The sequence below is a fragment of the Apus apus genome, chromosome 3, assembly GCF_020740795.1.
Source record: "Apus apus isolate bApuApu2 chromosome 3, bApuApu2.pri.cur, whole genome shotgun sequence".
Taxonomy (NCBI): Eukaryota; Metazoa; Chordata; class Aves; order Apodiformes; family Apodidae; genus Apus; species Apus apus.
This window is the reverse complement of record NC_067284.1, coordinates 55,121,294-55,136,789: the sequence shown is the minus strand read 5'-3', so window position 1 is coordinate 55,136,789 and position 15,496 is coordinate 55,121,294. Positions and strand designations below refer to the sequence as shown.

General features: G+C 39.3%; 1 protein-coding gene across 3 annotated transcripts in view; it reads right to left on the bottom strand.

Moving 5' to 3' along the window:
- Positions 1-15,228, bottom strand: part of GPCPD1 (glycerophosphocholine phosphodiesterase 1) — a 43,693-nt gene extending 28,465 nt beyond the window's left edge. The window contains exons 1-4 of one of the 3 annotated variants that reach the window (XM_051613362.1): positions 15,113-15,228; positions 7,729-7,814; positions 3,602-3,686; positions 2,679-2,763 (exon numbers count right to left, since the gene is read on the bottom strand). In XM_051613362.1, coding sequence (XP_051469322.1) covers positions 2,679-2,763; positions 3,602-3,686; positions 7,729-7,777 — 219 coding nt within the window. In that variant the 5' untranslated portion in view covers positions 7,778-7,814; positions 15,113-15,228. Of the gene's footprint in view, positions 1-2,678; positions 2,764-3,601; positions 3,687-7,728; positions 7,815-14,569; positions 14,789-15,112 lie in introns of those variants that run through there. The other 2 variants (XM_051613360.1, XM_051613361.1) reach the window with 2 other exon arrangements.
- Positions 15,229-15,496: the final 268 nt, after the last annotated feature.

Genomic DNA, 15,496 nt, shown 5'->3' with positions numbered 1-15,496 from the left:
TATGTGGAAGAAGCCTCATGCAAAATAATTTAAATTACTGTCTTATTTAATTAAGTGTATATATTTACTTTTCCTTTAAAACACTTAAGATTACTCTTATCATTAAAATGTTTAAAACATAATAAAAGCTCTTGCTTTGCAGAAGCTGAGATTTACATTAATTTACACATTTATTTGTATTCCTACAAATATTCTATAAAATTTAATATATATATAGATATAATATTTTAAAATGCTATTTACATAACCATAATCTGTTAATGTCAAAAAGCTTCAGCAGAAACAAACCAAACTTCCCATCACATTGTACTATCCTTCAAGCAGAATAATTTAACCGAGATCAAATTAATGGCTTTTTTTTCCTAAAGGGAGGTGAAAAAATTACTTTATTGGGTTTTTTCCCAAAAAATGTGAATCATAATGTTTTGTCACATCTATTCAGTAACATTATCTTTAAGATAAGAGCTGTCACTTCTCTGTATAAACATGAATCAGTCCCAGCTTTGCTACCATGCCCATCACAAGCATCTTCAAAGATGCAGTGGTATAAAAAGGAAGGGAACAATAACTTAGCTGGGTGTGTCTTCATCATGATTGACTCCATTATATGGTGTCAAATTCATCTAGTCAGACTTTAACATATATTTAAGACTAAACATGTATAAGTTATCCTACTACAGGCCACGACACAAAAAACTGCACTGATTTAAATATCTAACAGTGTCTGAAGGCAAGGATATGGCAAGGATATCAAATTTAGATTAATAACATGCATTGCCTAATAAAAAAAAATTACCAACATAAAAATATTCAGAATCATTTAATTTAGAAGTATCTTTTCCTTATCAGAGTTGTTAATGCTTAAGTCCTCCATATACTGTCTCATTTGCACTATACTGTGCATTATATTCCTGTTAAAATCAAGGGATCCTGCTTTTTTATTGTTCTTCAAATAATTTACAAAAAGAGAAGAAAATATTGTAGCTGGATTTATTTTCTTCAAGGACTGTATGTTATGAGAAATAAAGTCCTGTGCACTTAGCAGGTACAGGCTAGACACTGCTAAGTGTATAACCATGTACTACAACAATTAATATACTTTGTTTTGTAGGTTGGTTTTCTTTTTTTCCTCCTTTTTATATACAGTAGCTCTTCATGCTGTTATTCCATAAAATGTATACTTACCTTGGCAGACTCTGCATCACACGGTACATAAAGCGTGCACGATACAGAGCACCTACTTAAAGAAACACACTCACCAATACATATTGTAAACTTTTTCAAATAATAGAAAGAAAATTGTCTTGTCTACGAGGACATTTTTCTGCCAGCCTGCTCTTGCTAAGCATGTTTTTTCTAGAGTGCTGTTGCTTCCACTTTAAACTTATGGGCATTTGAGAGAAACAGAGCCCCATCAGAGCTGCTGGGCTGTAAAAACTCTACTTTTGGCCTTAGTTTGACCTCAGAAAAAGAAATCTGTTATTTGCCTTCCCTTCTTTTGCCTCAGAACAACAATTCACACATCACTTTCAGATTAGACTATTTCACATTCTGTAATGAAAAAACAGAATGGACTCTCTTATGTTTCATTTAGTATTAACATCCTTCACTGAGATGGTACGTCTATCAAGTATTTTTTTCAGTGAAAGAAAGGCTAGTCCAGCTGATAAAAACTTACACACTCTTGACAGTAATTTTAAATATTTAAAAGATATAGACCAGATGATTCTATAACTCCTTTGCACATTTAGCTACACCCTTCATAATCCCAATTGAAGAACTAAAGCCCAGGGTGAACAGCTACATTATATTGAGTAAGAAAGACAACAAAGACAGCTTTAAATGGGTTATTTCTTACAGTTACTACTTGTTATTAAGAAAAACAATTAAAGAGTAGCTGCTTATTTTCTCAAATTAGTCCAGGTTTTTTTTTGGATGCAGTCTCATTCTTAGTCTGAAGAAAAGCCTCCCCCTTACCCTAGCATTTCCACAGACCAGTGTACTGCCACATAAACTCAACTCAAACTTTGACATCAATACCTGCAAAAACACATCTGTGCCTGTTTCTTGGGCTTCCCCACACCCCCCAGGTCAGGCAAGTACCTATATATAAATCTAGAGAAAACACTGGGGTGCCTCATTCATTTTACATTTTCACTCCAAGAGATTAACATGTTAATTACGCAGCACAAAAGCTAGTCAATACTTCTCATGCTTAGCCAAAAAAATCTGCACTAATTTTTAAAACTGTAGTAGATCAGGCAAATTTAAAGACACCTGCTCACACTAACCACTTTTCTCCTGCTATTGCTTGCTTCCATGCCAGAGATGCTTGCCCTGATGAAGTCCATATTCAATTATAAGTACAGAAGTTGTTACATCCTCACTGTAACTCCTAAGAATTTCACCATAAAATTTAAGCTTTCAGGCATTCCACTGTCACTGGAATTTTAGAAACACGCTAGTAAAAAAGAGAAGACAATTCAACAAAAATAATTAAAGTTAAAAGTATATGGTCATATATTTCCAGAAGTGAACTGCTTGTACTTCCACAAGTGTTTGCACTTTAGCATTTATTTTTAAAAACTCAAGTTTAACTCAGAAAATCTTTTTTACTTCAAATAAGTGAATTTTTACTAGGGATGAGCCAACTTAAAAAAAGAAAGGGTTGTACCTACCTTAGGTTCTAGGAAGTACCCTTTAAAATACCGATACCAAACAGGAACTCCTCTAGGAAGCTCTACAGTAGCTTTCCATAATTGACTGGGAAAAAAAAAACAAAACAGTTTCAAATGCAGCCTAACAGCCACCTCAGGCCTATGTCTGTCCTAAGTGATATTAAAAAATTAGCATATTGCTGCAAGATAGGTTTTTACAAGCTAACTTAGCCAAACATGCACAAAGTGCATACTTAGAACTGAAATTGTACTTTCTAACCTACAGATCTGAGGTGCTCTAACGGAGCAAGAATTCTCATCCTCATTTAAATATTTCAAGGTCTCATCCAAGATCACACAGTGAATCACTCACAGAAATATAAATACATCCTATGAGTTTCATATTCCTGCATCATACAAACAACAACAGGCAGGGCACCACTTTAAGAAAACACAGAACTTCTCCACTGTATTTAAGCTTTCCCCATACACACAAACCGCTGATGTGTTTTAATGCAACTCATTTTAAATATTCTTTTCCCCATCTCTCTGTAGCCACAATAATAACTTGCAGAAGTTAAAAGAAAGTAAACACTATAAACATCTCCTATGAGTTGCTGTACAGTTGTAGGACTGAGAATTATCCCCAGCAGTTTTTATTCAAAATATCTACAACTGAACTACCGAAATATGCCACCCACAATGGCAGAAGCATCATATGTAACTAGAATAAACATATCCAAGTAAAAAAAATTTTCTTAGACACTTCCCTAAATATTCAAAATGTCCAAGAGCAACAGAAGAAATTCTGGAGAGTTTCACTAACAGCAGGTGTAGCTCAATAGTCTCCAAACTCAAAACCAGAATAAATGTTGTTGCTCCAGAACTCCAGCTATTACAAAGGAAAGAAATAAAAAAACAAACCAAAACAAAAAACAACTTACTGATCATCGGTTTGGAGGACCACTGCAGCTTGTGGATTCCAGCTTCCCAAAGCACTGCAGCTCCCACATATTGCAAAAACCTCCCCTAGAAAAACAAACAAACAAACAAGCCCCCCCCCAAGTCATTATTATTCAAACCTATATGGAATTAATAAATACAGCCTACATGGTCAAACCTTTAAATATTTTAAACACGTATCCAAACTCCCTCTTTTTGTTTCAGAAAGGATTTTCCTATCCACTCAAAATAAAAAGTGTTTTCTTTTCCAGCATAAATAAGGACCTCATTGAGAGAAGCACTACTGGCATTCCTAGCCCTTAAAAGGGTTGGCTTCCAAATCTACTAATACTGATCAAAAATCTCTGCAAGTGCAGCAGACAAATTTTCAGGGCAAAACAGTTACTGTCAAGATGAACCAGTTTTATCCTGTATATTGTATAGCATTGTTATTATATATGTGTGTATATATATATATCATTTTACATATATATGTCAAAAATATGTCTCTGAAATTCATACCAATAGAAAGCACACATAAATGAGAGGTTACTAGCATCATTATCAAGACAATAAATCCATTTAATGTTACTCCTGTGAGGAGTGAAATTAATTTTGCTGCTATGCTTTCTGGTTTTCCTTGGCCATAAAACCATAATGCTGTTACACTAAAAAATGCACACTGAATTGTTACACTCTGTCAACCCTAAAGCATACATATATATGGAAAAAACCTAAAACATTACAATAGTATAAGAATACCTGATTTTGGGTTAACCAGGAGTTAAAGGTTAACCTTGCAATTTATCCTTATTTTAATACAAAACCTATAAATACATGCATGTACATATCTGTAAGAATAACAATAATAATATAAAAAATTGAAAGGACAAACTAGTATTTTGTGTTTATAGAGATTTTCAACAATATTTTTAGGCACATGACAAATATGTGTTGTAGAAGGAGAAAATATGAAGTTTTTAAAGTATATTTATGCACTATCTTCTTAACCGTTTAGTCTTGCTAAGTGAAATGTAAGACCTACCAGAGTATTGGAACTACTTTTAAATAAAATGTAATACCAAAATAATATTGAAATTTACTCCAGCCTCTAATAAGAAATTCCCAAATGCAAAGTTTCAAAGTCATCCTTAAAGCAAAGGAGACATGAAGAAGTTCATCTAAAGTTAAATTAGCCTCTAATGGAAGGGCAGGGGACAATACCATTTGAGAAAAAGGGGTCAGAGTATCCAGAACCATCCTACATGCCTCATCAATAGGAAAAGCAAGGATCAAACTGACAGCTGAAAAAGTAGTAGTCTTATAAAAGGCAAAATTCAAGTATCAGAGATGGTGATTTCATGTTCTCAAGCTAGGAAAGCAGTAACTACAGTGTTGCAGCCACAATACTATGAAGATACAAAGTAGGCAAGCTAGATAACAACAAAGATAGAAGCTCTTATCAAGTCAAATACCACAGCTGGATTTTGGGAAAAAACTGCTTTGCGGATGTACTTATACCTCTAAAACTGTGTCCTTTTTCTCCAGCTATATACACAGTGCAATCCAAGATAGGTTTGTTTGTCACCAGGTTTGTTTATGAAAGGAAATCCTGCACACAAGTTTTCATAAGCCAAGAATTAAGTAACATAGTTTGTTCCTAAAAATGGCTTACTGAAATATTCTTTGAGAGCATCCTGAACTATAAACCATTCTTTAAATAAAATACTTTATTCCAGTTAATTTAAAAAAAAAATAAAATAAAATTTAAGGTGCTCACTGTAAGCATACAAATGCAGATACAGAGAAGCTAAAATTCTTTTAATATCCCTTTAAAATAGCAACAATCAGTACCTCTTAGTGTACACATCAGCCAGTATCCGAAGTGCTAAAACTAAGTAACATTCATCTCAGCAGCAGCTAGCCAGAAGAGCTTTCTGGTCTTCTTCAAACAAAAATGTGTGAATAATTCAGTGGATACTTACAACCCAGGAAGGTACAACAAACAAAAGCCAACATTTGGACAAGGTGCTCAGTGACCCCTAACCTCACTTTAACATTGCAAGGCTGAATCAGGACTTTTAAAATGGCACTTAAGACTACCCCAAGAAAGGCAGAAGAGAAATGCAGGATAAACCGCAACCGCCTTTTCAAACGCAATTCTAAACTCAGCAGAGTTTTGTTTTGCGTTTCAAGCTCAGGGATCCTCAACTTCTCCCTCTGCTCTTGCCAGGGAACCCAATGCTGCTACTGGGTAGAGCTATTTTAGCTACAGCAAAGAGGAAGCTACTCCATCCCTTCTGCCCAGTCTCAAGGCAGCCTCACTGATGTTGCAATCCCTCTGGTCTGGCCAGTTCTCTTGGAGCAGAATTTCTGTGTACAGTTAGGACCTAGAAGCTCCATTTTTTATTTTATATTAACTAGTATTTGGGTACCTAGCAGTCCCTTGGTATGGGACTGTGCCCTGATAAAGACCTAAAGGAGTCAAAGCCAGTAACCAGAGACCCTCTTCCACTGCTAGCGTGAAGCAAAAGTGAAGCACTCCATGTCACAAGTATGTAAAAGCCTAGACCAGTGTGTCAGGCTTCACCACCAATGTTGACTCTAGAAGTGGCTTGGCTAGAGGGAGAGAGTCAAATCACCTTTCCTATGCTGGTGATGCCCTTTTATCTTGCCTGGGAACTACTGGCTTTGACAGCAACAGGAGGGGACAGTGATGAGGACACAGGGAGCTCATTAGTGCTCCAGGTGAGGATTCTTGTCTCACCAACTAGCTACTCACAGTGGTACATCTGAAAAAAATTGCAAATGACCTTTCTAAATAAACTGGAAATGCTGCTGTTTGTAGAACTGCTGATTGCTCTGAAAACCTAACCCCTCCCTCAGAAGAGTACATCTTGCCACTGCTGCATTTCAAAGCTCTTCTCACCAGCCAAACCACAAGTATCAATACTGCCCTAAGCAGAAGCAACCTTCTGTGTCACCTCCAGGTAATTCTTTGTAACCAGCCACTGAGGCAGGATCCAGCTCTCCCTAATACTAATTTTGGTTGCAGTTATCAACAGGAAAAGTTACACATGCAAAGTCAACTTTGCTAGTGACAGTGCCATCACAACAGTGGAAGCAACACTGTAAAAAGGGCAAAAAGAGCATGGCTTGCAATACTCAAGTGTATAGTTATACCAGTGCTGTATAGCCTTACTTGATCTAAGGTCAATTTATTTTAAAATTTTAAAATTTTCTCCCAAATGCTGTAAAAACACTAGTCCTTTCTAAAGGCTTCATACATCCAAGTTGTGTGTCAATGTTCAGTTCCTAAATTCCCAATAAAATGGGAGAAACACAGGAGAGGTCTAATATGTGGCACATGTCAAAAACTTTTTAGACGTTCTTATGGGTTATTTTTCCCCAACAACAACAGACACCTATGTCACCTGCTATCTGCCTCTAACAGCAATTGTGCCAATTTGTACACGTTCCCACATTCATCTGTTTCTGCTAAGTAATCTCTAATTTCTTTTTTGGTATCCTTCCTTCAAAGTTCCTAAAGATTAATGTGATCAAAGTAGCAAATATAAAATCTTGGTGCTGTACATGATCTGACACTCTTGTGCTCCTCATTTAAATTATGGAAGTTATTTTACACATTTTTGCACACATAAGACTACTGAATTCAGCTGCATATTCTTTCTGTCTTTAACTCCGAGTAGAGGTCACATCTCATTATATGAGGAACTTCCAACAGGGATGCAGAGAAAATAAAAAAAGACCAACCACATCAATGCATGACTGATTATCATGATGCAACATGCAAATACTCACTCCCATAGGAAAAAAAGTTAGAGACAGAACATTGATTTTAAAACAATCATAACCATATCTGCTCACATAAAAAAATTTCTAGCTCAGTATGAAATTGTTGTATGAAGAAAAGTGTAAAAATTCCCAAGTATAATTTTCAAATTCCTATGAGAAATTTCTTAATTATTTTCCAGGGACTTATCATTTTGATATTTCATCTGACAAGTTTTTACCTCTGAGGAAGACAGACAAGACAGCCTTTGAATGTTCTTTTTTCAATTTTCTTCTAGCTAAAACATGCAAAAAGGAGAAAGCATGATTTGGGTACCTGGTACTGATGGTCCTCTTACTTCAAAAGTGACTTGAGAAGAGGTCATATTTGCAGAGGTTTTGTCTTAGGATAGTTGAAATCTCCTATAGTGGGAGGAAAAAGACAGTACACTTAAGGAACAATACACTACATCTGTTGCTGTCCTGAGTAAGATGAAACACAAATCCCACCAGTTGCAGTGAAGCAAGCTGCTAGTGATGTTCCTGTTTGAGTGAGCAGTAAAAATAGAAAGTTCTTTCAAACCAGCAGCAGCCTCAGAAAATGTCATCCAGCTGCAGAAGACACTACTGCAACACTGGCATGAGAAAAATACTAAATTAAATATCATATGGAAGTATCAATATAATGCAGCATTAACAAGTCTTAAGCTTTTTCAAAAACCTCTGTTTTGACTAATTTTGCTCCCAAAGAGGACAAGACATATAAGCAAGTAAAACCTTTGGACTGTCATCCTATGCTATTTTTCAGTATCCTCTTCAATACGTAAGAAAGGTTTCATAGACAAGCACTACCACCTTGAAGGAAAAAAGGGAGGAACCCATGACAGAAGACAGACAAGACATCTGTTGTCACAGGCAGCAAGTTGTTCATCACCCTGGACTGTGCTCCCCTACCAAGACTTCCAGCCTTTCCTTCTGCCAGGAACTAGAAAATCCAAGCAGTCTTATCTTCAAACCACCATAGCAGGAAGGGTCTGTAGCCAGGACAGTAGTTGGAGGATTAATCCTGCTTCAATTTTCTACCCTCCTCCAATACACTAAATTGACGGAAAAAAGCTGGCAAAATCCCACTCTCCCCATTACAGCAGAAACACCACTGAGGAAAAATATCCGTTTACATTATTTATGAAAGTAGTAGTCATATCAAAGTCTATGTCTGGATGTTGCTAGACTAACAGTCATCACCTAAGTATAAATTTTGGACAGAGGTTGCAAAATAATCATACTAATTATATTCACATTTGACTTTACAGTGTTGTCAACTGATTCATTTATTCATGTGAGTTTATTACATCACTGTGGGTTTGTTGTTCTTTTCAAACCAAGCAAGTAGAACGCTTTTATTACTCTTTTTCAACAGGACAAACAACACTTCATCTCAGTACAATGTTGGTCATCAGTCCTTTAGTAACAGCTTTAATTATAATGCCAAGGATAACTAACAGCACAAGAGAGGCATCTATCTTTCATTAGCACTACTGCCCTTCAAAGAGCACAGGGTAGTTTAACAGAAGCCTTGAAATCAAGAAAAGCTAAAGTCAGTCAGAGATCAAGCAGGAAAAAATAGAGGAAAAAAAGCTTATAATCAATCCCCATTCTTCCCAGGGAATCAAAAAGTTAATTTGAGGTCTGAAGTTTAAAGACCAAGATTTTTTTCTTCTTGATCTTCTCTTCCTCTCTTATTTACTCCTTTTCTCACTATTGCTGTCCTTACTTTACACTCTTCTTCCTCCACCCCTGGTGCCCCTCTCTCCATGTCAAGGAAGATGTCTTTTCAGTGGTAAAATTAGAGCAAGAAAATCATAGCAACAGAGATGTTTCCAGTCATATACTCCAATTCTGCATGTAATCTTTTACAAGTAACATTTCTGTAAATAATATCTCAGACTAATTCCTTGAAGGGCACATGCTTTATGAACTTTGTCACGTGTGCCATTAGGTGGTCTGTATGTTAACAGTGACACATTCTAGCATTTATATTTAGCAGTCATTTAGAGACACAGAAGCACAGCATGCTTCGGTGCTGATTGGACTTGTGAAACTAGTCCAGTATGACACACAAATCTCAGTTTCAAGCAGAGAATACAAACTAATAATGTGCATTCATGAGGACACTGAATAGTTCAAGGCCTTGTTCACCAACTGTCCTTGCTTGGACAACCTTTAACTGAAAAGGAAGAGGAACCTAAGGGGAGACAAAGCAGGCAAAAATGCATTGCTAAAGACAACAAAGCAAATAAGTGACTGCTGAAGCCTGAACCCAGTTCCCCAAAGCAGTAACAGGCTTTTGCCTTATAAAAGAATCTGATGCCAAAGCCAATGAAACATGACACAATACTAAACTTGACAAAAACCAGAATGTCTCTCTTACTCCCAAATTAATTAACTGCCCATGCATTCCTAGAGAAAATCTGAAAACATGTTATTAAGCTTTTAGCCATTCTGGTAAAAATTCTGTTTAGCTGCTTGCAAGACGTGGGCTTTTCTAAGCCACCTAGCAAAAGAATACTACTCTTTATATAATAGCAGTTAATAGTAAAGAGACTTTCATAAACTACCTTTCTAAAGCTGTCAAAATTCTGCTCAAAAGACATTTTATCTTCAAGAAGTACTCAACTTGCCCAAGGATGTATATCAGGGGAAGAAAAACTCTAGTGTACATCACCAAACACAGGGATGATTTTTCTAGAGGAGCTCCAGCTACAGGTATTGCACTTAAACACACAGCAAGGAAAAAAAAAAAAAAAAAAAAAAAGAGAGATCCACTTTTTGTTAATGAGCCAAGCCGATGTTCTACATTATCATGCATTTACAAAGCATGCTTTCAAGACATGAGACAAAAAAATTATTTAGATAAAACAGCATAAGTTTAACTGTCCCACTCTTCTGATGGTTCCTGAGAAGAAGGAGTGATTTAATCGCCGGAGAAAAATGGCAAGAGATCCCAGATAATCAAACCTTCTGACCAGTAGGTGTCAGGCGATCTTTTAAATCCTATGCTCCTTCCTTCAGACTTTCAGTACTGCCTCACCAAAGAGGCTGACAATAACAAAATTCTCTCTGCTCCCCACACTTGTAAAGGTAAGAATGCTTGGGTGAATTTAAATAATCCTCTGCTCAGAGGGGTCATAACTGTCTGCTCAGCAGAAATGAAACAAGTTAGAACAGTTACATCAGAAAAGTTTAATGCTACCAAATCAGCAAATACTTATGAACTAGAAGTCCTTGTGTGACAATTTTTAAACAACCTTTGGGTTCAAAACTATTAAAGTTTAATTCATATCTGCTGCAACTGCATATAAGCATAGAATCATAAAATTGTTGTGGTTGGAAAAGACCTTTAAGATCATCAAGTCCAACTGTTATCCCAACACTGCCAAGGCCACCACTGACTGATCCAAGTCCCTTAGCATCACATCTACATGGCTTTTAAATCCCTCCAGGGATGGTGACTCCATCACTGCCCTGGGCAGCCTGTGCCAGGGCCTGATAATCCTTTTGGGGAAGGAATTGTCCTCAGCATCCAATCTAAAACTCCCCTGGCACAACTTGAGGCCATTTCCACATGTTCTATCACTTACCCAAATGATAGCCTGGTGTGCAAACCCCTAAAGGCACATGGAAGAAAAGACATTTCAGACTCTCCTTCTGGCATAACACAATCAACTACTGATTTATCAAAAAATACCATAGTTTTCCTCTAAAATGAGGTAACAAAGTTCATCGTGGATGGGGAAGACTAAGATAATTTTCAGTTGTAGGCAAAATATACCAGAAGGTGGATTTAAATTTAATAATTCCAAGATTGAAGTTCATTTGAATCTTCTGTCTTACATGTCTGGTACTATGTAAAACCCCTTCACAACCCTTCAGCTTTAGTAGACAATTTCTGCTCCCCCTGCTCCCCTTAATTTCCTTAACATTTCCAATATATTTTTAAGAGGTTTTCACTGTTTGCTGTCCTGTATCTTACACTCAGTGTTTCAGACTTTGATAACTACATATCAAGTAATCTGGGACAATCCTGGAATACAATAGCCTAGCTTGCAAAGACTGAACAAATTTTAGACTCATAAAAATTCATTGCATTCATAGAGTCAGATGACATGTTCTCTCTCTATAGAAGTGAGATTTTTTTAATAGCAACTCAAATAGGCTTGCAAGGGTATGACTTCTAATGCTCTAAGGATAATGTTCAAGACATGCTTGAAGTACGGTGGGATAATTCTTTTCTCCTGCAGAGACTTAAAAGCCTGAAGACCCTGAAGTTTCTTTTTGTTGTATGGACAGGAAGCTTTCAAAATTACTCAGGAAAAACTTTAGGCAATGAAATTAAGACAGATACGAATGAAAAGCTTACTTTATCAACTCTGATTTGGCTTAAAGGGCTGAAGAATGGCTGGTTATACCTACCACTAGAAGGAATAAATACACATTGACATCTAATGGGGGAAGAGAAAGGAGACAAACAAACTAAGCCTCACTAAATTCCAGGTTATCTTTTCAAACTTGGAAGGGGGCAAAGGGAAGATTTCTATTGAAAATGATCAGAACTCACAACTAAAATAACTCCAAGAAGAAAGGAGAAACAAAAGGCAGCTCTTCCAGTACATGATGGGAGCCCAAAGTTTTTTAAGGTCTGTCCTCTCTAGGATGCATCTGAGTGCAAACTGAACCAACTTCAATTAAGCTCCTAGAAGTTAGATGACCAGGATCATTTGAGAGCTTGAGCCTTTGCATGGACTTAGTCCACTGAGGATAACTGGTATTTGACAACAAGTCGAAAAGCAGTACTTACACCAAAATACACTGTGCCACATCTCTCCTCCTCTAACCCCCAAGAAGACCCAAAATCTTATCTAATAAACTATTAGTAGAAATGTTCTATATAAAGCTATCAATTAAAAACTCTCTTGGATGACACTATGTTTAAGGAAGACTGGGTAATACACAGCACAGATTTTTCAATGGGGAAAAATACAACTTATTGAAATCTCTTTTTAATAGGTGATTTAAGATATTTAGGTATATACATTTTTTGTAGGTATTTAAGGGGACTTTTCTAAGGCAATTGGACAATTAAAATGAGACAGCTAGGTACCTAGGTGCTGTGATATTCCCATAAAGCATTTTAATACTTTCAAACATCTGGTTCTTAATGTAAGAATATTTTTAACCACTTTATTGCTGAATTCACTTAGTTATCTACAGAAAAATAAAGACTATCTGTGCACTAACAGGCTCTTTCATACCATTAGCACACATTTCATCACAGACCGCAGACTACTGGAACTGCAAAAAGTAAACATATGCTCAATTATTTCAAAATACCACTCCATTTTTTTTTTTTTCATACAAAGATGAAAAGGGCAAGCACTAGAAGGCTGCAGTGTTGCTGCTTTTATTTTTCTGATTTTAAAGCAGACATTCTCCACCTTAAAAGTACAGACTTGTAAGACCTATCAACAAGGAGAGGTCCAACTCCAGCTTGCAGCAGGGGAAAGGTGCCACAGTTCCAGCCAAGTCATCAGACAGCTGATAGTGCAGGCTGGCAGGAGCAGGGCAATGCAGGGCACCCCAGCCTCCTGCAGCCTCCCTCAGGAAGCCTGCACTTCAGCACCACCGTGCACTGCAGGAGAACGTACTCATGCACATTTTACCTTCTTGAAAGCTGTACTACACACAGCAAGAGTATACCCACCATGCATCAGATCTGGTGCTATGCTGAAGAGAGATATAACGCTAACCACAGAAAAAAACTGCTGTTTTAAGACACGGTTTTGTTATTTTTACTCATAGCATTAGACTCTCAATCCTAAAAATATCCACTTGTGCTATTTCAGACTATACCTTTAATATTTAAATGGTACCTATTAAAATCCGATTAAACTTGTAGCATGAAGAGCAGATTTTGCTGCTTGTGGTTGTTCCCAACAAGGTATCAGAATATTATAAAGTATATGTAAAGTTACAAATTAGGTATGTAATACAATTAAGTAGCAATAGATGACAACACCTGGATGTTAGAACAAGGTCAGAGGATAAGCTTGTCAGGACATTCATTCACGCTAACAACTGGAGGAGAATTTTTAGAAACAGGCTACTGCATCAACTCCTTCATTTTCACTCAAACAACCAGAAGGTTCTTCCTGCCCCTCCGCACCTTGACTGCATGAGAAAGGACGGTCACAAAGTCAGCAGCTCTCTCATACTGCATTGCAGCATTAAGACCGGACAGAAACAAACTTGCACACAAGATTTGGACACACTGTTCAGATTCAAAGGCTGGAATTTTTCCAATAGGGTTATGCTGACATTTAGAAAGCAGCAAATCCCCAGTACTATTTCTGCAACAGCAACACATTTGTGTACAGCAACAGAGAAAAATATCCTTAAGATGCTATTTCCAGTATCAATTTAACTACACTCACCTGCAGGACCAGGACAGCCCTAGAAATCAAACACAAGCTCCCTATCTGACATACCATGTTAATCTGTAACACATCTGCTTTCTTTTAAATAGCAAGAACCTAACGACTTCCAGCATTTCTTCAATACCTGTCCACATAGCAGGCTCTCCTCTCTTAGCCCTGTCATAGCAGTTTTACAGAGTTTTTGAAAAAGACAGGAAATGGCTGGGGCGTGTTTATTTGCAAGTAAAGCAGAACAGCCCGAGTTTGATTTTTCTGCTGAAGTGCTGCTCGTTATTAACTTGCAGCTGACAAGATCCTCGCCAGGCAGGAATTCAGCTCTTTGTGATCACACTAACATTCCTCGCTTAGAAATGACATCGACAAATAACAAGTATAATCCTCCCCAAAGCTCTCAAAACAAGAAAAAACTGCTTTTAAAGAGGTTTTTCAAAGCCTGTACCCATTTTACCGAGGAGCAACCTGCTTTAGATTAATCACGTGGCAGTTTACACTACTAGCTTCCATTCCAGACAAAGTTTGCCCCGGTTTTTTTTGTATTTTCTACAGCTATTTTACAGGCAAGACTGCTAAAATCGAAATACACGTAGAAAAACGTATTTTATAATAAAAAGTAACTGCACTTATCAGCTATGTCGAGATGCCACTGACGTTTAAAATATCTTGGAAGGCTAAATCACCACCTACCAGTTAAGGAACCGACACCCCGCAAGACAAGCTGTTGACTGACAAAGAAAAATGGTAACAATCATTAAAAAAGTAAATGAATCTGTGGCTCCTGCGACTGCCTGATGAGGAAAGAAACAAGGAAGTTAATAGCGAGTGGTCTCATTAGCCGCCAGGAGACCAAGCACGCCCAGCCAGGAGCCGCTAGCGCCACCAGAGCCTTCCTGCCGACAAAACGCGGAGCGCCGCGCACGCCTCCCACCGCACGCAGCGCCGCCCGGCCCCGCAGCCGCCCCGCACGGCGCAGGCCGGGCCGGCCCAGCCTCCGGCCCTTTCCGGGCCCGCCCCGGGCGACACGACCCACCCGAGCCGGCGCGGCCCCCGCCCGGCCACGCTGGCCGGGGGGGCGGCCACAACCGGCCGCCGCCAGGCCGAGCGGCGCCCGGCCCGCAGCCTCTCCCTCCCCGCCGCGGCGCGGGGCGGCGCGGGGCGGGCGGCCATCCCGCGGGCACGCACCGGTCGCCCCCGGACACCGCACGGCGCCGCCGCCACACCCGGACCCACCTGGCCGGGAGCGCTGCTCGGCTCCCGCTGTGCGTGCGCGGCTGCGGGCTCCGCCGCGCGGGCCGCCGGCCCCTGCCCCTCCTCCCGCGGCCGCTGCCCGGGGCCGCCCGAGGGCGCGGGGGAACGGGGGGGGGGGGGGGGGAGGGGGGCGGCGGGGCCAACCGGTTCCAGCCGCCGCGCCGGGGCGGGGCCTCACGTGACCGCGCCGTGCCGACGCGCCCCTCCCGGTGGCCTCGGCCCCGCCCCCCCCGCCGCAGCCAATAGCGCGCGGGCAGGAAGGGCGGGGCGGCCGCGCCGGTTCCTCGAAAGCCGCGGGGCGGGGGCGGGGCTCGTCTCCGGTCCCCGGCGTGGGGAGCAGCCTCGTTTCCCTGAGGTGCTGTCGCA